The sequence below is a fragment of the Ochotona curzoniae genome, unplaced genomic scaffold (genome assembly GCF_017591425.1).
Source record: "Ochotona curzoniae isolate NIBS_2020 unplaced genomic scaffold, NIBS_Ocur_1.0 patch69, whole genome shotgun sequence".
Lineage (NCBI taxonomy): Eukaryota > Metazoa > Chordata > Mammalia > Lagomorpha > Ochotonidae > Ochotona > Ochotona curzoniae.
Window position 1 is genome coordinate 6,873 of NW_024467049.1, and position 24,862 is coordinate 31,734.

General features: G+C 42.6%; 1 protein-coding gene across 1 annotated transcript; it reads left to right on the top strand.

Annotated features, from left to right (window-relative positions):
• The first annotated feature begins 2,890 nt into the window (after window positions 1–2,890).
• On the top strand, window positions 2,891–20,917 carry LOC121168164 (rho-related GTP-binding protein RhoE). The gene is made up of 5 exons (XM_040997998.1): window positions 2,891–3,275; window positions 3,697–3,784; window positions 15,452–15,561; window positions 19,259–19,393; window positions 20,610–20,917. The coding sequence occupies exons 1-5, from the start codon at window positions 3,126–3,128 to the stop codon at window positions 20,859–20,861; spliced, it is 735 nt and encodes a 244-aa protein (XP_040853932.1). The 5' UTR covers window positions 2,891–3,125; the 3' UTR covers window positions 20,862–20,917.
• The last annotated feature ends 3,945 nt before the right edge of the window (window positions 20,918–24,862 follow it).

Consider the following 24,862-nt stretch of genomic DNA (forward strand, 5'->3'; position numbering starts at 1 on the left):
GTTTATTTACTGTTTCCTCCCAGGTTGTTTTCTGAAATGTATGCTCTGTGAGAGCAGCGTAAAGGTCTGGCACATTTATTGCTATGTCTGCAGGTTCTTGAACAGTATCTGGAATTGAGCAGGTGCTTCTTAAATAACTGTTAAACTAAATAATGCATGAATCTTAAAATATTAGAAATTGCCACAACCCACTGAATACTAGAGAATTAAAAAAGAAGAAAAGCAAGAATACATGCCTCAGAAAACCTCAAAGATGATAACATGAGGAAGTTGTTTTATTGCCCTAGTGTATACTCACTAAATTTTGCTCTGCAGCTGGTTGATTGTTGGAGATTCAGGCTACCTGATTGCAAAAGAAAGTCATCTGCTATGATTTCTGATTATCCATTGATGAAGTGAGAACACTTGTAGCTGTGCCTGGGACAGATACTATTTCTAACTGATGTTCAGCTGTATTCATTGAAAGTGTCCCCTTTTGTTCCAAAACATATTTCAATTTAAATTATGATTGCCTATTTTATGTATCAGATAACCCATATATGTTGCTAGCTACAGTGATTTAAATATATAAACGATCAAATCAGGAATATGGAAGGAATATCCTATCTCAAGAAGGTGGCATCTTCCTAACTTAAAACTGAAAAAAGAGATTATGGACCCAGTTCCAATTAGTGAGTCCACTAATGAAGCCAGATGTGCATGTAGGAGCTATATGCAGAATTGAAGAAGAGCTAATTTTTTATGCAAGAATCTATTCTGAAGACTTTAGTTTGCAGTCTCATAAATACTCCTATTTTACAGATAATGAAATAAGGTTCAGAGAGATTAAATGATTTATCCCAAGTCCACGAAGCAAGAAAATGTGAAATTCAGGATCAAAATATACCTCCAAATCTGCTACTCCAATCACTGCTCATTATTTCTCAAATAAGTGAATAGACAAAGTGGAAAATAATTAGATGCAAAGGTTCCTTTGCTTGAGTAGGCTTGGGAAATGCCAAGCTAAATGATGTTACACAAACTCCCTTTCACAGAATTTTCTTGCTTCTGTCATGCACAAAGTCCTTGACCAGTCTTCCAGGTTGATACAGATACAATGTCTCCCTCACTAATTGGAACAAGGTGCATTCTATTAGGGGAGCAAAGCTTTGCAGGGCAGGCATTGGCAAGTGTTCCCCTAGGATCTTCAATATGGTCAGCCACTCTCCATGGGAGAACTCTAGGTCAGTGTCTACCTAGACCCACACCTTGAGTCTGAGACACAGTTGGAAATTCAGCTCTGAAAGGAAGATGAGTTACTATTCTTCCTGATCCCAGCTGCCCACCATTTATGGCACTCTTCATTATGCCTTTTCACAATGAAAACTTTCTGGTTCTTTTTCTTTCTTTCTTTCTTTCTTTCTTTCTTTCTTTCTTTCTTTCTTTCTTTCTTTCTTTCTTTCTTTCTTTCTTTCTTTCTTTCTTTCCTTCCTTCTTTCCTTCCTTCCTTCCTTTCTCTTTTATCTCACCTTCTCATTTGCAAGCTTATAAGTCTCCACAGGGCTCCCTATAAATTGGTTTTGGCTGATATCCTTACTAAGGTTTAAAAGATGCACTGAATTATTTTTTTCACAAGGCTCAAACAGGAGATACAGAGAATGAAAGAGAATGAGAACCTCCCAATGTTGCACTCCCTCAAACGATTGTAACAGCAAAACCTGGTCCGGGCAGAGGATAAAAATTGGGAACCCCATCCAGATTTCCCCCACGGGTAGTAGGGGCCCAAGTACTTGGGTCTCCATCTGCTGCCCCCTAGGCTCATTAGGAGGAAGCTGAATTGAAAGCACCAAGGGGATGTGATCCCAGACATTGTGACACAGGTTATGAACATCTCAAGCAGCAATCATCAACCCTCCGCTGTCACAAGGAACGCCCCTTCATTGCAATTGAATAATTGAAATTTCCTGACCGTGTGGACAAAAAAGAAAGATGAGAAAAGAAGAATTATTTCTCATGTGAAACAAGTGAATAAGTGTGTGGGCTCTTTTTGTTCCTTTCTCAGACTCCTGTTGGGGAAGGCTGGAAAGGGCTGGGGGATGGGTGTGGGGTAGAGCTGGACGTGGAGCAGGGTGAAGAGCTGCTGAGGGATTTTATTTGCTACTTTCGGCTAGGGATATTTGCCCCTTCTGAGTTCAGCCTGGAGAGCTTTGTGTGCAGGGGAATGGAGTTAAAAAGGGATTAAAAGGCAGTATCAGAACCCCCTACTGTACCCCAATCTCCACGTTAGGGAGCCGGCAGTGTGACCTGCACCTGCCTCTGTTTCTCCTTTGTGTCCCCGGGACAGTAGGGTTGAGTTTGTCACTCAGCTGTGAGCATCTCCCAGCTCTCTTTCCTCACCCTTCTGCCTCCTCTTCCCACTCTTCCCAACCTTCCAATGGCTCCAGGATGACCGAAGCAGGCAGGTTTCAACAGAGGCTCTAGGACTGTGAGGCAGGCAAGAAACAACCTGGCTTAGCCATTGTTCCATAGCCTATGCTCCTGATACTTAAAAAAAAAAGGCAAACACTTAATCCTTGCCCAGCCATGGTTTGTTTCCTATGCTTTATAAGGACGCTTTGACTTGTCGGGAGGGATTTAGTGTTTTCAGAAACGTTCGTGAGGCCACTGCAGATCAGCCTCTACAAAAAGATTAGAAAAAGGCCACAGCCACGGTTCCCCACCTGCTCCTGATTTCTCGGGCCGGGGGTCTCCACGCTGCCCCTAGAGGGCGCACCGCCTACACGTTCAGCTTGCAGGCTCCCAGGCTCCATAAAAGGGGAGGAGGCGGATCAGTTTCCTTCACTCATTGAGAAAGACGAGGATTGGAAGAAGAGGCGTATAAAGCCGCGCAGAGAGCGTGAAACAAAGCAGTCGGATCGGAATTGGACTTGGGAGGCGCGGTGTGGAGTCAGGCATCAAACTTGTTGGAGGGGAGCAAGACGCCTGCCTCCCTCGCTCTCCTCCTCGGCTGCACCGCGCTTCAGGGGATCCCACCGGGCTTGCAATTTATTTTTTTATACCTGCTTTTTTTTTTTAACCTAGAAAGAAATATATATTTTTTCTTCTTAAGAGAAAATTTTTATACAAGAGAAAATAAGGCAACATCAATGAAGGAGAGAAGAGCCAGCCAGAAATTGTCTAGTAAATCTATCATGGATCCTAATCAGAACGTGAAGTGCAAGATAGTAGTGGTGGGAGACAGCCAGTGTGGGAAAACCGCGCTGCTGCACGTCTTCGCCAAGGACTGCTTCCCCGAGGTGAGTGCGGCCGCCCCCCAAGCCCGGGACCCCCGCTCGCGAGGTGGGCTCGCCCTCGCCGGGCCCCCTCCGCCTGTTTTTCCGCTTGGTTGGAGAGTCGTCTTCCTCACTGCTGTACTACTTTCCCCTGCCTACACTGCCGGGAGAGGGAAAGTGCGCTGGAAGCAAGTAGGGTCCCATAGCAGGCGGGGTCTCTCGCCAAAGTTGTCGGTGTCTGCGAGCAGCGCCGGGGGCCGGGGGCTGCGGTGCGTGGGGGCGCGGGCCGGGGTCCGGGAAGCCGGCAGCCGCGCGCGCCTGGAGAGGACTGCCAGGCACCAGGTGCCTTAAAAAAAAAAGTGGGGAGGGATCGTCAGAGGGTGTTGAGTGAGTGCCACGCATCTGAAGGTAACCGCTTTGCCCTCTTTCTTTTCTTTCTATCCAGAATTATGTCCCCACGGTGTTTGAGAATTACACGGCCAGTTTTGAAATCGACACACAAAGGATAGAGTTGAGCCTGTGGGACACTTCGGGTAAGAGTCACTAGACCGCGTGGCGCTTGGGGCGGGCTCCTAGCTCCTCCGGGGCGGCACGGCGCTGGCGGTGGTGGGTCTGGGGACCACGCTCGCCGCAAGCCCGCTGCGTCTACCCATTAACTTTGCCCTGGTCAAGGGGTTCCCACGGTCTCTGCTTCTGGGGTTGAGGGCGGGGAACGACTTTGGGGAAAGCGGTTGGCGCTGGGGACTGGATGACTCGGTGCGCCCGCAGCGTGACCCTCCTGTGCGAGCCGCTGGTCACCGGGTGGCCTGGCGTGGTCTGCCCGCCGGGAGCCCAAGGCGGCCTGATGCCGAGCCTGTGCGTGCGTCTGGAGGAACCGCCCGGCTGGCGGCCGGCGCCCGTTGCAGGCGGCGGGCGGGTTGGCCAGGAGGCGGGGAGCGCAGTCGGGGTGGGAGGCGGGAGGACGGGGGAAAAAGCCTCTCCGCAGCGCGGTTGCGCGCGGATTCCGAGCTGAGGGGAGAGTGAGGCCAAGGCAGGCAGCCCCGGCGCGCACGACGCCTGCTGCCAGGAATCCTCTGGCCACGAGGACCGCCCGCGCCTGCCCCGACCTTCTTCTTGGGCCCGCCTTCCGATTGATCATGCTGTTACCTCCCTGACCAATCGAGGTCCGTCTGACCCCTATTGCATCACCCTCCGGCTGCTTGCGGGGCCGCGGGCGACAGCGTTCGCCTTTGACCTTCCCGTCCTGTTGAATTATTGGCGCCGCGGTGGGTTGTTTTCAAGGGTCTGCGGTTCAAGGCTGGGTTAGCGCCTCCCCATGTGCCCAGCCACCTGCTTGGTGCGGGACGGGGAAGGAGGATCAGGTGCCCTGTTGGTGAGGTGACTTTCAGCTCCCTACCCAGTTAAGGGTTTTGGGTGGGCCTGGTCAACGATGAGGGGCGTGGAATTTTAGCAAGGGTGCTGGGCTGCTGATGAGCGGAACCAAATCCAAGGTGAAACTAGCGAGGAAGAGCGAGCAAGTGGCAACTCGCAGGTGTTGCTGTCTGGAGGGAGGGGCCCGCGGTGGAGCCGCGCCTGGCGGCAGCTGGGAATGACCTCTTGAGATGTTTCCTGGAGCTTCCCTCAGTTTTGGTTTGACCCTGAGGCGCTGCTCTGAGGGCCGCGGGCGATTAGAGAACTGGAGGAAGGGACTAGAGTGACAGGGTCGCCCGAGGCAGCCCCCGCACAAAGGCGAGTGGAAAGTTTTGCACGAGCGCCCCTCCTGGTTGGTGCCAGATGCTCTGACTGCTGTACACAGAAGGGTAGATATTGTCTTCCCCAGAGGCCGTGTGTGTGTGTGTGTGTGTGTGTGTGTGTGTGTGTCTGTCTGTCTCTCTCTCTCTCTCTCTCTCTCTCTCTCTCTGTCTCTCCATCTGCACCAAGGGCAGCAGAACCAGGACCTCCCCGTGTTTTGTGTTGGGGATTTCACACACGAATGGGCAAGTGTACAGAAGGTACTGATAAGCAGAATTCTGGTGCTGTTTTATCGGTAATTCCTTCTAGAATTATTGCACAATCAGGTACTTATGTTGCTCTAATTCTCAGACATATCTTGGTGTTTGTGATGCCTAGCTGGTGTGGCACCAGTAGCTATTATTGGGATTCCTTCCCCCACCCACCAAGTTGGGGCCTAATGCATAATAAGAATTGTTCAAGAGTGGGGTGGGGCAGTGGGGCTCTGATCCAGTCGCTGATACAAAGCTGTGTTTTGATCTTAGCTCCTGGTTACCGGGGATTTATGTGTGCAAATCCCCTGCCTCCCTGGGTCTCATTTTCATCGTCTGTATAAAGAGGACACTGAGTTAGATAATACGCAGGATCTTTCCCAGCTATGCATTTCTTGGCTGTAGCACACCAGGCAGGCAAGTCTTTTTTGTTTCCCAGGATGTTGGCTGGCTCCAGTTCTGAGTCCCAGTGGGCCGGGCATCCTGGGCTGCTGTTTACACAGCCCGCAAAGCAAGCCAGGTTCTGGCAGAGCCAGGCTTCCTGGTGGCTTTAGGAAGGAGATTCCTGGAGGTGGGGAGGGGTCATGGGTGGCCTTACAGGAATGCATCCCCTGTCTCAAGCTTTGAGAGCCCCGGGACCACCAACAGAGATGTTAGCTGATGTGCCTAAAGGCCTAAATGGATTTCTTTTTTTCTTTTAGAAGAGAAAAAGGCACATTATTTTCCAAGGACTAGAATCTAAAACAAATACAATGTGCACGGTTTATACTCGGAGGCCATGAGAAGGCTCTGATAACGTTCGCCTCAGGCATTTTCAAATATTTAATCAAAGCTCTTTGGTTCATAATCTCTACACATATAACAGAATACCTTGCACACAATAGTCACCCAATAAAATATGGAGAATAAATGAATGAATAATGATATGCTCAGTTTCCAAGGAGATGAAATTCTTTGACATTGAACTACCTGTGGCCAAAGAATGGAAACTTTATAAGCACTGCTTTCCACTGAATTGGAAACAATCTTTTGAAGTCTATATTGAAATGCTCACAAGCCTAATACATGAAAGTTGGGAAAATGTGATGAAAACATATGATACTATAAATTACCTAATAATGAAATCATTCTTACAATTCAGATTAAAAACAAGATTTATTTTATTGGAATGGCATATTTACACAGAAGGAGACACAGAGAGAAAGAACCTCCATCTGCTGGCTCACTCCCCAAATAACTGCACTGCCTGGAGCTAAGCTGATTTGAAGCTAGGAGCTTCTTCCAGGTCTCCCATGTGGGTGCTGGGACCTGAGGCTTTGGGCCATCCTGATGCTCTTCCAGCCACAAGCAGGGAGCTGGATGGGAAGTGGAGTAGCCAGGATTTGAACTTGCACTCATGGGATGCTAGCACTTGAAGGCAGAGAATTAGCCAATTAGTCATTGTACTAGCCTCTAAAATTTAAATTTTTATAAATCAAGAGAAAGGATAATGGAAGTATTTAGAATCTCATTATATCATTCATGAGGTGAAATATTAGTTAAGTAAGCACAGTCATCAAGCAGTACTTAAATTTAAGAAAAGTTCATTTCCACCAAAAGTGGTTTGTCATTCATGAATAAATACATCTAACAGGAAACTGCATCAGAAGCACATATTTTCAGCATTTTGCATTTTATCTCAAGTCTTTCATGTCAAATAATTGAACAAAATAATTTTTTGACAAATGTTTGACATTTTCTTTGCCCACTAAGATATTTGTTTAGTTCAGGTTGTGAAAATAATTGAATATGCCCATGCCTCTTGATCTATTTATTTTTCCAAGTGCTGCTGGTTTGAGGTTTGTAAAAATCTAAATGTCAAGTATTAGTTTTCTTTCTAAAATGTTCTGGGACAGATTTACATAAGAAAATTGAAGTGTGCCTGATCTCTGAACTGGAAAAAGAAGGCCTTTGAATGGTATTCCTGTCTACTTTGTAGATGGAAGCAGTTCTTCGCTTTTCTGACCTCTGGGCTTGGGCAGCTTCTCCCATGGTGTCTGCTCTGCTGAACCTCATCAGTCAGGTGGGAAGGAGTGTCAAGTAGGAAGAAGATAGATGGGGTCTCCACAGCTGTCAGACTGGGCGTTTATCTCCTGCCTCTCTACTTCCATCTGTCCGCATCTGTGCTAAGCAGACTCTCAAGCCTTAGAGCTGGGTGCTCAGAGGAAATGGGGTCCCTTCCCTTTGAACCATGCATGCATAGGAGGAAGCTCTTGTTTAGAGTAGCTCACTACACCGTGTGATGTGCCCGGTGTTGACCACTTCTGGCAATCACACGCCTGTTCACCTGCTTGCAGCGCATTTCCCAGGGCAGGTATGCTCACTGCCTACAGATCCTGTAGATCTCTGGTAAGGCCTATCCCCATCACTTCTACAACACAAGGTGCAGCAACTATGAATAGCACTTCTCCACTTGATTATGTTAACTTCCAAAAAGTTGAGAGAGAGAGAAAAGGCTTTTAGAATGTACCAGGGATCATCTGTGGATACAAGTTCATAATTTCTTCATTTTCTCAAGAAATGTTCCATTTAAATAGAAAAACAGCATTCTCATTAGCAGAACTGCTCCTCATGACTATCCAGTTCACTCAATGTGTTTCTGTAAAACAATGGATAATGGTTTCAACCTTTTACAGTGCTAAATGATACCATTGAAGTTCTAATATCTTATGCTTCAAAATCTGCCGCGTTTGCCAAGGATAGAAGCAATTTGTAGCATGAAGCTAAAATGCCTACTAATAGAAACGTAATCATCTGAAGATCAGCGTATCTTTTCCTTAGAGAGGTTACTATGGTGTAATTTTAGCACATGTGATTTAGGGAGTTATGATCATTCATGCCAGCTTTAACCAAGCCAAGGTAATGCACATGTTTAAGGCATATTATTAGCTTTACAATTTTCAATTCAGGTGCTAAAACTCCCCAGTACAACTAACTGTAATTGCCTCATGAACTGATTCTGAATCATGTCATGATCTAAGTTTGATATTGAAATTATCAATTCCTGTACTGCTTTTGGAACTACTATCAGAGAATCTAGTGTCCCCTTTTATTCTTACAGGGCCTAGGAGGAAAGAAGAATCTATATGGTTGTATTTTTGAGAATGGTCTGGTGACAAATGCTATAATGAAATCATTTCTAATCAGAGTTATAAATATTTCAGCAGTTTTGGGAATTAATACCAATCCAAAAAAGCAACTTAAAAAGAAATGAGTATCCCACTCCCCCCCACTGGCTGCCTTTTTAATACTTGACCTGTTAGGGTGAGGGGAAGGGTTTCTGTAAAGGGTGGTAAGATCGGTAATCACATTTTAAGGCAGTGCTACATGCATATGCTCTGCTGCCTGCTGCGGGGAGGGAAGCAGCAATGAGATGATGCACTCGGTAATGAACAGCTTCTGTCCTCAGGTACTCTCTTTCTCTCTCGGTCTAGTCAGAGTGAGTGTACAAAGGAAAGTTGTGAAGATGTAGAGGGACAGTCAAAGTGAAAATGCTTGAGCTTTTCCAGTCATACAAGAGATCAAAAGAGTGGGGGGTTTAAATGCCTGTGGACTTGAAGTTGAAGAGGGTTATTGGTGAGTTCTTCCCCTAGCATCCTTCTGAGAATACTAACGGGATGAGTGGAGGACGCAGACATCCTCTTCTCTCATAGGATGGTGAGTCTAGGGGTGCTGAAGCAGCAAGATCCAGTGTTTTTGAAGATCCCAAGGCTGGCCCGTGCTCCTGATTACTCATGACTTACTGGTCATTGAGTCCATCACCGTTCCTATACTTCCCTTCTCCAGGAGTAGACTCAGGTCTTCAATCTTCACATCATTCCCACTTGGAAACATGCTCCCCGGCTATCAGGGAGAGCTAGGTTCTGAAAGTTGAAGGTGTCCACTTCCATTCACTTTCTCAGGGAAAGGAAGGCAGAGCGAAAGAGTTTACAAAAGAGTCAATGGAGTCCCATCTGCCTGGGATAAGAATATCGAGGGTGAGACTGCAGAAAACCAGATACGTTTAACGTGATAATGATCCGGAGGAGCTGAGAGTTTCTAAGCCAGACTCAATTCTTAACTTGAGTTTTCACACTGGAATTCTGTCAGAGACATGGGTTAACAAACAGGAATGCATGACGAGTTCTGATAAACAACATGCAAAAGGGATATGGCTACCGGTCAACAATTTTCATTTAAATCATGGAATTCTCAAAAATAAAAAAAGCAGAAGGATTTACTCCCTTTCTTTTGTTGTCTTTATTTTTCTTTAGCTACATTTACTGCTGGTTTTCTTCCAATCTAGTTTCTTGCTAAGTTCCACATTTCAGTGAGGTGTCCAGATTGGTCATTCTGATACCACCTGAAATAACCAGATGTTCCCTCATTAATCCAGTTCTTTTGCATGTAAAGATGACGCTGAGGAGCAATAGTCCAGTTAGTGCGTGTGCCAAATGAATTAGTTGTGCCTCAGTCATTTTCTGGTGCCCTTGAAATGTGAACTCAGTGACTCCATTTTTGGCAACTTCCTCAGCGTTCCTTCTGGCAAACAGAAATGTTATTGATGAGGAATGTAAACTGCGTCAAAAGTTTGACCAGGTGCTGTGCACATTGATTTTGAAAAATGAGCCCAGTGACATGGCATGTGGGAAAGGAGATCTGCTTGGGACACCAGTGCAAGGCCTCTAACTCTGGAGTGTCCTATGAAACATAAAAGCTTCCATCTGCTGCTGAATGGCAGTGCAAATTTGGTTGTTATATATATATAAAAACTATCTCCACCGTTGCTCCTTGGGGCTCTATGACTTGCTATGATTCTGCTGTCAGTAAAATAGTGTCTTACACAGTTTTAAATATTTCAGAAATGTAAGTTTAAGGCTTTATTGAAACCCCTCAAATAGCAATTTTATTTCTACCTGTCTGACTCTATGCAACTACCTATTTGTATGGCACTCGGAAAATATGGAGTCTGTTTTCAGGGCAACAAGAAAATAGTAACAAACTTCAGTAAGATCTGGTCCTAATTCCTAGTCAGCTGAATTAGGAAAAGAAACAAACAAAACCGCCTTCCCAGGGGTTCTGGGAACTTTGTCACAGGCCTGGTATTTGTGGTGCAGACAAGTTGGAAGAAGAGTTAAACAGGATCTTGTAACAAGCCAGATACAGAAGTTCTGCCCAGACTTGATTCACATTCTTGAGATTGCTACCGATTTAAAGCTTTCCCTCTGATTAAACATGGCACAGGGAAGCACAGCCTTGTAATAATGGGGCATATCATGCAGTTGCCGTGTGAAGCAGAAATGTTCTTGGTAGCAGATACAAAAAATTACTAAAAGCATTTTTCTTAATCCCTGCCAAAAATACATAGTATTGCTCGCTGTTCTTAATAGGAATTCCTCAGGGGGAGTAAAAGGAGATTTTCAAAATAAAGTTCAAGTGAAAGAAGTTACATTTCTGAAATATTCAGCAAAAAGAGTTTTCAAGCCCCAGCCTCCAGAGGTTTACAGAGTTGAAGTGGTTTTGCATAAGGTTCCCTAAAGCCTTACTTTGGGCCATGGATCTCTTTCTATATACATTTAATTATGTACATATATGGTGCGTTCTAACTTTGTGAAAGTGTGACTTCAGCAAGCAGGTATGTGTCTGAAGAATTAGTTTCTGGGTGAGGCACTCTGTGACTATTCTTGGGCTGGAAATTTTGCTCTCACCCAGAATTAATGATGTTGGAGACAAAGATGGGTAGATTTGGAATTTCACAAGCCTTTTCAAGGTTTTTTGCTGATGTTTGCCAAACTTGAGCAACTCAGAAAACCCCCAGTGAACTTTCATTCTAACCTATACTTAAACAGAGCTCTTCAGCTATATCTGAGAGGGACACAGTGCACAAGTAACGTAGCCTTTGGTTCTGTCAGTAGCTTAAACAGGACCTTGGGACAGTACTGTGGACTGTAAGTTTCATGTAGTAAGAGAAATGCCATTTCTGAGAATTCCCATGTGCAAGAAGCCTACTCACACGCTGAGAAAGTTTTATCTGACACACAACGCTTGGTATCCAGATTGATGGTGCTTGAACTATAGCACATTCTTAGGAACTAAGTCTACTGTCTGTACATCAGTACTAGTTAAAGTTTACTACTTGCGTGCACAGTAGGTCATGTGTAGCTTTCTTTCTTGTGCCTGGTTCTACAGTAAGCATCCTAGAAGCTATTCATGTGTATTTAAAACAAATTTAAAATTATTATATATACACTGGGTGTTTAAAAACTTCTCTCTGGGGATTTAGGAAGCCGGAGAGGTATAGTTCCTGTTTGGGCTTTCGGCTCTTTTTGTGTGTGTATGGTGCCCCTCTGTCTCCTTGCCTTGCTTCCTACTTCACTGAGGCATTCCTGAAATTCCTCTTTCTTTCCTCACTTGCTAGGTATCCAGCACATGGCTATTATTATGCTCTGATCACTCCAGTTTGCTTTCCTTGCTTTCTTTGTGCAATTGGCTGGGCTTTTTAGGGAAAATTCAGAGTGCTTAAATGCTGCAATGTTACACTTGACATTTTTATGGCATTATTTTCCCTGATTGTCCTGCTTTGTTGATGAAATGGAGGGTTTTTCCTGTTAGATCAATTCTAGGATTGTAAAATTCTAAATCTGTTGCTTTTTACCATAAAAAAACCAGAAAGTAGATTTTCTTTCTAAAGAATATTTAGCTTTAGCTTACCAAAAATTTACTGATTAAGTAGGATAATTTTTTATGGCAAATTAACACTTATTGTTGATCAGACAAATCATGCTTATAACTAAGGGCCTTATTAGTACCTTTGGACACGTGTTGATCTAAAAGGAGAGCTATTTATTGCCAAAATCAACGAGACTGCATCAAAGTGTTACTTCCATTTAGGTCTTGTTCTACCTTGACAAACATGGCGGTTTATTTTTCATGAACATTTACACCACACATGTCTTTGCATTGAAGCTGTTAAACCAAATAAAAACTAAAACAGAAAGAAACCTCCCTGAGAATCTGGCTTAAAGTGAGAAATCTGTCTCATTGTCAAATTAAGCCAGAGTGTGTCTACATTTTGCACTGTTTTTGATCCCCATTAAACCCAGAAGCCCGATCATTTGATTTTAAGGAGCAGGAGTGTCCAGCTGGTGACATGCTGAACACAAAGCCACATTCCCTTTGTGACCATGACGTGGGTGGAGGAGGGGAGAACAGACTGAAAGCCACTTATAGTCTGAATGTTGAAATCATTCCTCTGGATTTTCCTGGTAGTTCCAACTAAAGTGTACTGTCAGCACATGCTGTTTTTCTGATTTTTCAGTTACAGTAAGATGGTCTCCACCTTGGTCAGGTAGAGTGATTTTGAATGTGAGGTGAGCACTCAGGACTGTTCCAAACTGACAGACACCTGGTCCATAGTGAAGTACCTGTAGAGGTCGTTCTTTTGTAGTTCAGGCCTGCATGATGCTTTAAAATACCCACAGTGATGGGGTTGTCTTTTGCCACAACGGTGGTTTCCAGGAAGGGAGATTGCTGAAGCCTGGTTAGATGTCTGACCGTCTGGGTTAGGTCCTCTTACGTACATTTAGCGGCAGGGTAAGACCTTTTACATGTGCACAGTTTGCACTTCTACCATATGCTCTGGGATTTCCTAAGGGCCCAACTGTTTACAGAAGAGCTGTGTCAGTTAGACTTTGGACATATGACAGGGAGTGTTTGCAACTAAGCACCTGTGGATTTCACGTGAGTCCTAAGCCATCTGACTCATGCCCCTCAAAATAAGTAAAGGAGTCCCCTTTGGGAAGTCCTTAGATCTCTTTAAATGGCTGAGAAGACAGCCTCAGTTTTTCATGGCAGAGCCAACACCTGATATGTCGTTACTTCTGCTCTCCTAGGATCCTGAGTCTAGGTGTGGGCAGGAAGCCTGGATAATTCTGGCTGATGCTGTCTTTTCTTAGTCACACCTTCCTGATTCTGAGCTATCCCATGCTTCACTTCCTTGTTTAGCAGCCACACCTGACCTGACATTGTTACTCAGCGTCTCTAACAGTTAGTGGAAAGGCACTGTGTTGTCCCAGTTGTCAGAGTGAATGCAGGAGAGCCAGAACTCACTGTGAATACAAGTGACTAACCTACCTTGTGCATCACAAGAACAGGTTCTTAAAAAATCTTTGTTTTAATAGAAATATTAAGATGGTTTTATAAGCTTTTTATTAGTCTTTCCTCCCGATTTTGACTATCAAGGTTTTTACTTATCATAAAATAGCATGTCGTTTTTTTGTTTTTAACTGGAAATAAAAAGTAATAACAAATGAAATAAATTTTTTTAAAAGATTTATTTATTTTTGTTGCAAAGCTAGGCATACAGAGAGGAGGAGAGACAGAGAGAAAGATCTTCCATCCAGTGATTCACTCCCCAAGTGACTGCAAGGGCCAGAGCTAAGCCGATCGATCCAGAGCCAGGAGCCAGAAGCTTCTTCTGGATCTCCCACATGAGTGCAGGATCCCAAGACTTTGGGTCATCCTCAATTGCCTTCCCAGGCCACAAGCAGGGAGCTGGATGGAAAGCAGGACCTCCGGGGTTAGAACTGGTGCCCATATGGGATCTTGGCATGTTCAAGGCAAGGACTTTAGCCACTAGGCCACCACGCCAGGCCTGAAATAAAATTGTAAAAAGATTAATTGCTTAAGTTTTCTTTTTCTGCTCAAGTAAAATATACATGTGTATGTGCATTTTCCTAGTAAGGGGATTTTTCATGTGCTTGTGAAATGTCATTAAACTGGAAATGATGTCTTAAAGAAGAAGCAGTTGGCAAGCTGTGTTTGATTTTATAACTGTTGCCCTTGTAATTGAGTATGCTCTGAAATTCTTAAAGGAATAGAAGAAACTTCTAAATGACTAGAGGGTTTCTGTGGTTATATTAATTGGCTGGTGCTCTAAACCATCAGGATAACTCGGAGTTAGCTTAGGCTAAAGATCCCTGGATCATGCTTCAGTCTCACTCTAAAGGATGGAATTATATAAAAAGTAACAGATCCAATATGGCATTTGTCACAGCCTTGGTTGTAGCAGGAACAAAGTTCGCATATATTTGGAGCCCAAGTTTAAGTATGCAAGCAGAAAGGTCAATTTGTTATCCAAGCATGTAAATCAGAAGACAGGGTGACACTGATGTCCTTTACTGTAATTCTCTTGGCCTAATTGAACCTATCATCGTCTCCCTTTTCCCATTCACCCCTTTCCTACCATCACTTCTGATCTTGAGTTTTGGTGTCTTTCCAAAGAAGCAGCTCAATTTATGGTGCTTCTTACCAGTCAGCATTTTAACTCTAGTGGCAACGGAACCACCCTAACTATAACAAGCAAAGGTAATATTACTTCTACCTTACTAAATGCTCGGTACTGCCTGCATTTATTTGATCCCAGGCAGCTATAGCATTGACAGCTTCATTTTATGAGTGGAAAAAACAGAGCCGTGGAGACTTTAAGCTGCCTGCTTTAAGGTAGAGGGGATGGAGACAGAATTACACTCAAGGTCACATGGCAGGAAGCACTTGCTTAATTCACCTTCTGTCTTGTGACTTTAGACTTTGTATCATGCAGATTTCACCTTAAGATTCACTCCTTGGAGGTAGCATTGTGGCACAGTGTATACACCACTGCAGTGCCATTGCTGGCATGCTCTGTAGGTGCTGCTTCATATGCTGCCAGCTGCATTGCTAATCCATCTCCCTGTTACTAACTGGGAAAAGCAATGGAATATAGTTCCCTCCAGTGCTTGGGTCCCTGCCACCCCTTGGGATACCCAGAAGAAGATCTTGCTTCCTGGTTTGGGCCTGGCCCTATCTCAGCCATTGTGGTCATCTGGGGAATGAACCAGTTAATGGCAGATCTCTTTGTTTCTCCCTATCTGTAACTCTGACTTTCAAATACATAAACAAATCTTTAAAAAGAAAAAAAAAAAAGCTTCTGACCCTCATCTGCATTCACACAAGATGCACACGATGCTTCATATATTTCCTGGCAAAATGATGAATATCTTATAATCCAGCTTTTGTGTGTTTGTGTTCTTTTCCTAGAATTAGGGAAGAGGAAGGCTCATGGGTACATTACAGTCAAGGGACTTAGTTCAAAAGTGCAGATTTAATACATGCTGGATGAAGGGGATTTTGTTTGAAATTTGTCTCTTTGTTTCTTCCCAGGTTCTCCTTACTACGACAACGTGCGTCCCCTTTCTTACCCGGATTCAGATGCTGTGCTCATTTGTTTTGATATCAGTAGACCTGAGACTCTGGACAGTGTCCTAAAAAAGGCAAGTGCTGGGAGCTCAAGGATGCCAGTTAAAATCCCTGCCTTACATTTTGTAATAACACAGTGGGAAACACGCACTCACATCCAAAGAGCATTTCCATGACATTGTGGCCCCCCCTAGTTTCGACCAACAATCTGATTGAAATTTTACTTTCTTTTTTAAAGATTTATTTATTTTTGTTACAAAGTCAGATATACAGAGAGGAGGAGAGACAGAGAGGAAGATCTTCCGTCTGATTCACTCTCCAAGTGAGCAATGGCCGGTACTGCGTTGATCCAAAGCCGGGAACCAGGAGCCTCTTCCGGGTTTCCCACATGGGTGCAGGGTCCCAAAGCTTTGGGCCGTCCTCGACTGCTTTCCCAGGCCACAAGCAGGGAGCTGGATGGGAAGTGGAGCCGCTGGGATTAGAACCGGCGCCCATATGGGATCCTGGGGCGTTCAAGGCGAGGACTTTAGCCACTAGGCCACGCTGCCAGGCCCTGAAATTTTACTTTCTAAAATCCCCCTAAATAAATATGTTTTTACAAAGGACCTGTATGTCCTTTAGGAATAAATTGTATTTGATGGCTGATTTGATATCAACCTTATTTCCCTTTTTCCTCCTTTAATTCAATAGATTATGCCTTCATTTACAGATCATCCTCCCTTTATTCAACACATTACATTTTAGTTTACAGATTTATAGTTGATCTCCATTCAGATCTTAAAATGAATGTGATAGTAAGTGCTTCAGAAATATTTCTACTTCACTGCTGGTCGTATTGATGAAAAACAGAAATGGAAGAATAGGAATGGGTCTTTAGACATGAGACAATATGAGTTACAATCACATGCATGTCATATACCAAAAAATAGCAGCAGTTGTAAATGTATTATCAATCATCACAGGTACCTGATTTCTGGAGGCAAAGTCAAGATGGGCTTTATAGGTACAGAAGGAGCTTGGGAATGCTCTGGACAGAAGAATGCAGAGGCAGGTTAAGAGAAAAAGGACCAGTTGGAGGCGGATCACAAGTGCTAGAATGGCCAAATGGGAGGGAGGAACAGACTGGCTTCCTCAGCCCAGGTAGATGACAGATGAAGAAAGGTGTGTGTTAGTGCCTGTAACTGCGTTTACCAGCCGTTAGTTCCCTTATTGGCGTTGGCCTGAAAGTTGTGGGGTTTCAGAATCAGATCCCTGGGGGAGAACTGTTCTTCATGAACCATGACTTAGCCACAGGATGTGAAGAAGAGCGAGGCAGTATCCCTTGAGTGGTGACCCAGACAGCCCATTGAGAATTCCACAGGAGCTGAGACAGAAAAGCCCTCACATCATTGGCTGAGGTTTTAGGGGGAGGAGAGACAGCTTCATTTTTTGTGGAATTTGCAGTTTGTGTGTTTTATTAATTTACAGCTGTCTCTATTGATGGTGGTTTTGTGGCTTGGGTCATTAAGAAACCAGGGTTTGAACTATAAATATTTCCCCATCTTTAGTGAATACAACAGACATAACTCAATGAAATATGACTTTCTTAATGGATCAAAGGCTCCTTTTTACCTTTTAACTTTCAATCTTAGGTAGTATGTATCAAACACAAGTAAGACTAATGCTTGTCCAATTCAGGAAGGAATATACCTTTCCTGGCTTTAATGCTTATAAACAATTGTCAGACATGCAGGGAGCAGCCAAAGCTATTACACAGCTGAAGTGCCACATAAGAACATGTCTGGCTATGTCTGTAGATAAAAGAGGTTGCTTATTTGCTGAAATTTTCAATTGCTGTAGTATCAGGCTATGCATAATTTATGATGAAAAGCCTTTCTCCTGTTTTGTTTTGCTTTTGTCTTCTAAGACCAAATGAATGGTGACTTTGGGCTTAAAGATATTAATGAGTATGTTTTACATTGGTGTGAGGTTTAAGGCTCATGATAACCTCTGCTATGATTCATCTTGATTAACTGAGTGCTTTAAGTCCTTGAAAATGAAAGAGGTTAGAGTGACTTAAACCATTAAAGATTTCTTATTGTATTTCAAACTCATCCTCAGTTCTCACTCCAGAATTACTTAGCACAGGATGAGTGTATCTAAACAATTCTACTTAAGAAAAAGAAAGAGGGGAAACAGAGAAGGAGGGATTAATGATCCGCTTGACAAATTAGACTGTTAAAGGTGGTGTATTACTCCCTTTAGAGTACTTTGTACTAGAGTTCATGGCCCAAAGGACACCGGTAGCTCTGGAGGTGTCTCCCTTCATAGTCTTTTCAATTGCTCTTGCTGCGTGTTCTTCTTCCCTAGTGTTTGTACTTATAGTTAGAATTTCATCACCTCTGCTACCCTGTGAGCTCCTTTCCAGAAGACAAACCGTGTCTTAATCATCTTTGTCATCACTGAGAATACTTAGTAGAACATTTAATACATATTTGTGCGTGTGGATGAGAAGGATCAGGTGTGGCTCCCCATCTCAGCACCTCTGGTCCCTGCTCCCTAGGAGCCAGAGTGTTCCTGGGAAAATTCTAACCCCAGATTCCCATCCACTCCCATCCTGTAGTTAGAGCTCCAGCCTCTCTCCACTCCCATCCTGTAGCTAGAGCTCCAACTGGAGGAAATGAAACCATGGAAAAATGATCTGCTCACTTTGAAGGAGGATACTTGGAATTCCCTGGCAGACTTTTCCAGAGATCCTTGTAATGCTTTGTAGGTCTTGAAACATCTAGTCCAGTGGAACTAAACTGGAATATTTAGTAGATTATGTAATGTAAAGTCTAATGCAGAAGCATGGGAGCTACTGTACCAGACGCTGTCCTGGTAACAGAGTGATCTTTGCAAATGTGGTCTGAGTTAACCCAGCTGCCTCCACTAGAAGGCAAGACATTCTGTTGTGTTATCTTTATTTAACATGTCCGAATAGAGCCCCTAGTATATTGTGCTATGCTTCAATTTGTTCCTATCAATTTTTTTGACAATTGTTTATTTGAAAGGCAGAAAAAGACAGAGATTATCTGGGATTTACTCCCCAAAAGATTGCAAAAGCCGGAGCTAAGCCAGGATGAAGCCAGGGGCCAGGAACTCCACTCTGAACTCCCTTGTGGGTGACAAGGTCCCACGTGGTTGGAACATCATCTGTTGCTTTCCCAGGTGCATTAGCAAGGGACTGGATCAGAAGTGGAGTAGTTGAGGCTCAAACCTGCACTCTAATATGCGATAGTATTGTTGCAAGCAGCAACTTAACCTGCTGTATTATTACATCAACCCAGCGTCAGTCTTTCCTGATAAAATTAGTTAACATTTATGTGTGTTAGCATTGGCTCTGCCTTCTTCTCAACCTTCCACTTGGGAAGTACTAGCTCAACATATTTGAGGACATAGTCACTACTTATGATATATAAATATTTGGAAAGCACTTTTACCTTACAGAGACCCGCAATAATTAAGAAATTGTTGAAGCTGTCTTCTGACATCACTCAACCAGTCTCTTGCATCAGAAACAGATGAATCACAAAGAGGAAGAATCAATAATACACATGAACATTCTTCGATAGATCCACTTGGAAAAAGTAGTCAAACTTTAGTCAGGAGCTAAATGCGAAGTTAACCTCACCATTTCAAGTGACACTTTCATTTAAATGCCTGCTTGTCTACAAGTAGAGAAAGTATTTTTTTCATTATGTGAATATCAGTGTTTTGTTAATTTTTTCTGTTTTTCTTTTTTCCTCTTAGTGGAAGGGTGAAATTCAGGAGTTTTGTCCGAATACGAAAATGCTCTTGGTCGGCTGCAAATCTGATCTTCGGACAGACGTTAGCACACTAGTAGAGCTCTCAAACCACAGGCAGACTCCGGTGTCATACGACCAGGTATGTAAGTTGTCAGTGTTTGGAAGTAGAGTTTTAAAAAGTGAAAGGAAGGGGTGAAGTGTCACTCATAAGAAATGAAATTGGAATTGGGCGGTTTTCTAGAGGCTTAGGTGGGATTCAGTGGTGAAGCATGGATGCTTGTGTCAGGCAATGGTGTAGCGTATTTGCATGCATAGCCTGGTGAGTATGTGCCACCAAATATGTCCCTGAAGCTCCCACTGGGGCAAAAGATAAACAGGTGGGGAGAGAAAGTGGTCAAAATCAGTATAACACCCTTTAAGAGAGGTGCTCTTGCTTCATATTCAGCAGCACAATAAAATAATGAAAATGGCTGCTGCCAGCAGGGCCAAACTCTAGAAACCATCTTTTAGAGACTCCTCATTTCTCCTGACTTTTCCCACGAGTATTGATAAAGGAATACCAGTCTCAAATGTTCATTCTCTCAAAACCTACAATCATATTCTAAAAAGAGATCCTGTTCAAGTAATGAGAATTTCATATTTTTCATTTAGAATACTATAGTCTTTTCTATCTAGCATTTCTAATTAGTGACACTTTGGCAATATAAACTTCTTCCCTTGCTGCACCCACACTTACTATTTTGTGTTCTGGCAGTAATGTTCTCCACGAAATAATGGAAGCCATGATAGTATTGTTTTCCTCAAATTATTTTGGCCATGAGACTCAGCAAGATACATTTCAAACTGGATTCTAAATTCCACTTATATGTCCTCATTTTTGTGCAACCTGTAAACTAGCCTTGAATGTCATTTGTTTTGAAGAAAAGAGAAAGTGAGCACTCCATTGTGAAAGTAGATTCTCGAGGTCAAGTTACCCTTACCAGTGTGTGTTGCATTTAGTGTTTGTATGCGTGATCATCTGCTGACTTAATCCAGTATCTGGGCATTCCCTGCTTTCCTGTGACCCTGGGAGAACTAAGTAACCAGTTACTCTTAGCTACACTTAATAGTGAAGACAAATCGCCCTCTCAGCTCCTCACCTCCTCCATTGGTGACTTCATGTGGAGTAGCTGATGACCATGGCCATCACTTAGTAGGACAGTGGCATTAGATCAGTATCCATGGGGAACTGAGGCAGTGCTGGGTCATCATTGATATTTTAGGGATGAGTCTTGATTGCAAGTATTTCTGAAGTAATAGGAAAGTTCATATTGAAAAAAAGTTATAAAAACTAATTCCCTTTCTTTTACTCTCAGGGAGCAAACATGGCCAAGCAGATTGGAGCAGCTACTTACATTGAATGTTCAGCCTTACAATCAGAAAACAGCGTTAGAGACATTTTTCACGTTGCAACGTTGGCATGTGTCAATAAGACAAATAAAAACGTTAAGCGGAACAAATCACAGAGGGCCACAAAGCGGATTTCACACATGCCTAGCAGACCAGAACTTTCTGCAGTTGCTACGGACTTACGAAAGGACAAAGCGAAGAGCTGCACTGTGATGTGAACCTTGGCGTTAGCTTTCATGAGGACAAGGGGATCTAGTGTAAAAAGCAACAACAGCAAAACAAAACAAAAAAAAAAACAAAGGTGAAGTCTGAATGAAGTGCACAGCCAAAGTCACGCCCAGAGGCTTAGAGGCTTTTGCAAGGAGACTCATCTTTTTGGAAACCTGTCCTTAAGTTCGGCATGTAGACTGAGTGGTGCGAAGCGAAAACCTTGAAAAGTTTCAAAGTGGGACTTGAAATCTATGCCAAAAAAATGCGATACAAATGGGCTAGAGGTGGATGAGAAGGAAGGCGAGTACCTCCAAGAAGAAAGATCACACTTTGAATGGTGCTGGCGTGTTTTCTTTTTGTTATTGTTACAATCTCTTCATGGATCTCTCCTTTGATTTAATTTTTTAAGTGTTTTAATCTCCTTTACAAAAAAAGTATATATTAATATACCATCCTCACTGGGGAACTGGCACTGTGACCTTAGCATTTAGTTTTCTTGAGGATGTGATCTAATTTCCTCCTAGCTCATCATTAAAATGGAAATTGTATCAGGACCCATGGGATATCCAGAGGAAAACTTTATGAGGCGTCGAAGTTTTGCCTTTCTGAAGATAGCTGAGCAAGACGGTTTGGAAGGAAGGCTTTTGCTGTCTTGCAAGCTATGTAGACCAGCATTACAAAGATGCATAGATCAAATAGAAAAAAAAGTGTTGATTTCTATTCAGTCTGATGGTTTTGTTCATCATCGTGATCGTCATTTAAAAAGTGGTAAATTGCTCAATGTAATATTTTTGTGAGCTGTTTAGAAAAGAAAGTGTGTGTGGTTTTTGTTTCTGTTTTTCTTTGCCATCGTTGATAAAACGTGAAGTCCAATAAAAGGTGTCTTGGTTTGATGTGATAGAGTGATTCAAGGGCATAAAAATGTACTACTTTCACCAGAAGAAGTAATGAAGGAAGGAAGAGTAGCAGAAAGCACAGTTTGTGAGTAAAGCTGTCTGGAATTAAGTTACCAAAAATGCAAAGCAAAAAGACTATTATTTGGGAATAAACTCCCAAGGTTAGATGCATCTGATAATGTGTTGGTTTGTTTCGCTTTGTTTAAATGCATATCCGTAAAGAGAAGGACACACCTTCCCACACTTTAGAGAACCCCGAGTGGAAAATGACATAATGTCAGTCTCCACACAATCCTAGGGCATTTCTAGAGTGTAATTGCTAAACCTCAATTAACCCAGATTCAACCAAGGTCCATGTCCAACACTTGACTGTTGTTGTTGTTGCATAAAAGAACCACACTTAAATAGTTTACAGATATTTTTTGACCAGATCTTGTAGAGAAGAAACCAGATCCAACTTGTTTATTGTTGGCGCTTGTTCAAAACGAGCTTTCTTTCCAATGATAATGCTTCATTTTTGAAGTGTTGAAGCTGTGCTCCCATTACATTGTGGCAGGAGAAGAGATTAAGGTAATTACAATAGTCAGTTCTATGTCTTACAAGCACTTTGTTTTGTCTCTGCAAGAAAATACCATTCCAGTCATTTCCCATGGAATACAGACATTTTACCAACATAATATGCTTTGATTGACGCAGCATCTTGCTTTGGACAGTATTACAAAATAGCTGGCAAGTGCTTTCTGTATTTAAATAATGTAAAAAAAATAAGTTATAACTGTTATAATGCAGAACTTTTGTTGCATTTTTAAATTGTTGAAGTCACTTTGTATGTTTGTTTGGTCAATGTTTCTGCAGTATTTATTAAAACATACTTTTTTTTCCCCTTCAAATAAAAGAATAACCATGTCTTTGTCTAAATGTGATTTGTGTTGTATTATCTGCTTTCGGGTGTAGCTGCTTAGCTTTTTTCTTTCACAGAGATGATAGAATGTGCCCTAACATTCCCTAAGCTTCTAAGCAGGTGTTGGAATTTTTCCATTCTTACAGTAGCAGTAGTTTCTTAGGGAAAGATGAGGTGACATACAGAAAGGTCTTGATAATGATTTCAGATTATAATAAGCAAGTGGAAAATCATTAGGTTAAATGAGTTCACCATATAAAGAAAAAGAGCTATGATTCTTAGGATTAACTTGTAGAGAAGGTGAAAATTTCTTGGAGACTTTAGACAGTATGAAGTGGTCTCAGGTCACTGGTTTAAACCCAATGTCAGTCTAGTTTTCTGGCCTATCCTGTGGAGTCCAAAACCTAGTTCCCTAATGAGACATGTTCTTGTTCATGGAAGCTATTAGAATAGGAGATGCAGAATTCTGCAGTTGCTACAATTAGGGATGTCAATGGGGGCAGTGAGAAACACAAAAATGGCATCATTTATGCTCATACTATCTTTGCATACCATAGGGCAATAATACCATGCTACAAGCTTCTTCATAAAAAGGCATAATGTAAGCACATAATAGCGTAAGACAATGGGCTAGGCTCAAATGGGTTTGATGTCCCTACAAATACAGTTGATTTTCAACCTTTTGTTAACAATTCATACATAATTAGTTTCTTATAAATGTCTAGAGACACTGCACATAGGAGTTATTTCTACGCAGCTAAGCCATATATAAAAACTGAACCCCTGTGGTTTTTTACAAATGGCTTTAGAAATCCTTAAGGTACAGCTGTTTGCTTGGAAACAAGCAAGCCAGAAAGTGTAGCATGACTGAACAAATTAAAGAACATTGATGTGATGGAATAGCCTGATTAAAAAACTTTGGAAACACAGGAATTTACCAAAAACGTTTGAAATCGAGCCTTTTTTTCACCACATTTTTATTGTCATCAGATGATGGTAAAGGAAATTAAGCTCGCCGTAAGTGCTCTGTGTTGAGGAACTTTTAGCATGTTTGCCAGCAGTGCGGGGGACTCATTTCTCAGAAATCAAGACACACAAATACAACAAGAAACTGAAGTTCAGCTGATCTTATCAGCATTGTTGTACAGTAATGATTCCCTCTTGTCAATGTTTTCTTTTGTTTTCCTCTAAGCCTTAGTTTGCTTAAGCACAAAGAAGACAGTGTCCTCGGCCTCGGGCAGGTATGCCTTCTCCTCTCCGACTTCTTGCCTTAGAAAAACATTTCTTCCTAGCATTCCGAGAACATTCCTTTCCCCTGATTAATGGTCATGATCTATGCCTCTTTAAATACTAAAAGATGGTTTTGAAATTCTGAGCAAGAATTTAATTGTGTCTCTAGCCCCTATTAATCTTTTCCAGGAATAAATGCTTGCACGATCCCAGTGCTACAGAGAATTTGACTTAAGACTGAGAAATAATCCTTGGAATTATTTTTATTAGAAGGAATGTTTAAAATGACCTCATCTGCTAAAGCTCCTGCAACTCTCAGGGTTGCTTTTCCTGTCTTTGATGCATCATTTTTACATTAGCATTGAGTTTCAAAGATTGCAATTGGTATTTTGATGGTTTATCCATTCACCAAACACTTGTTCCATGCCTTTTGTATGCTTGTCCCTTTTTTAGATTTGGAACACCACCACGAAAAAAAACCTCACCTGGGAGTTGGAGAATTTAGGATCTGGTAGGAAAAGACAGTAATAAACAAACCCCAATGCATCAGGTCTGGTTGTGATCTCCATTAACATCAGCTAAGTTAGACATGCCTGATTTGCAGTAAATATTCCAAAATGTAAACTCTAATGCCAAAGCCACATTTATGCTGGTGTGATGTACTGATGCAAGACACTGCAGTGTATCCTGATGGCTAGGATCCATGCTGGTGACTGGAAAAGCAGCATGAATGATGGCGTCAATTAGCTTCTTCTTCCTGTTTCTGCAATGAGCATAGATTTTTGTGAAGACAAGTAGTGGAAATTATTTCTTCACAGCTGACTCTGAATAGCTCCCTGCGGGCAGGAGCTTTGGTGGACATTTGGGGAGTGAACCAGAACATGGAGGATCTCTCTCTCTCAAAGGTTACTTCCATATTTTTAAAGGGGTTTATTGAAGCAGATCTGCTCTTTTCTGTCAGGCAAGGACAGAGAAGTTGCTC

Coding starts and splice junctions, on each gene's coding strand:
- LOC121168164 (XM_040997998.1), top strand. CDS start 3,126: ATGAAGGAGAGAAGAGCCAGCCAGAAATTGTCTAGTAAATCTATCATG. Junction 3,276..3,696: donor CCAAGGACTGCTTCCCCGAG/GTGAGTGCGGCC, acceptor CTTTCTATCCAG/AATTATGTCCCCACGGTGTT. Junction 3,785..15,451: donor GAGCCTGTGGGACACTTCGG/GTAAGAGTCACT, acceptor GTTTCTTCCCAG/GTTCTCCTTACTACGACAAC.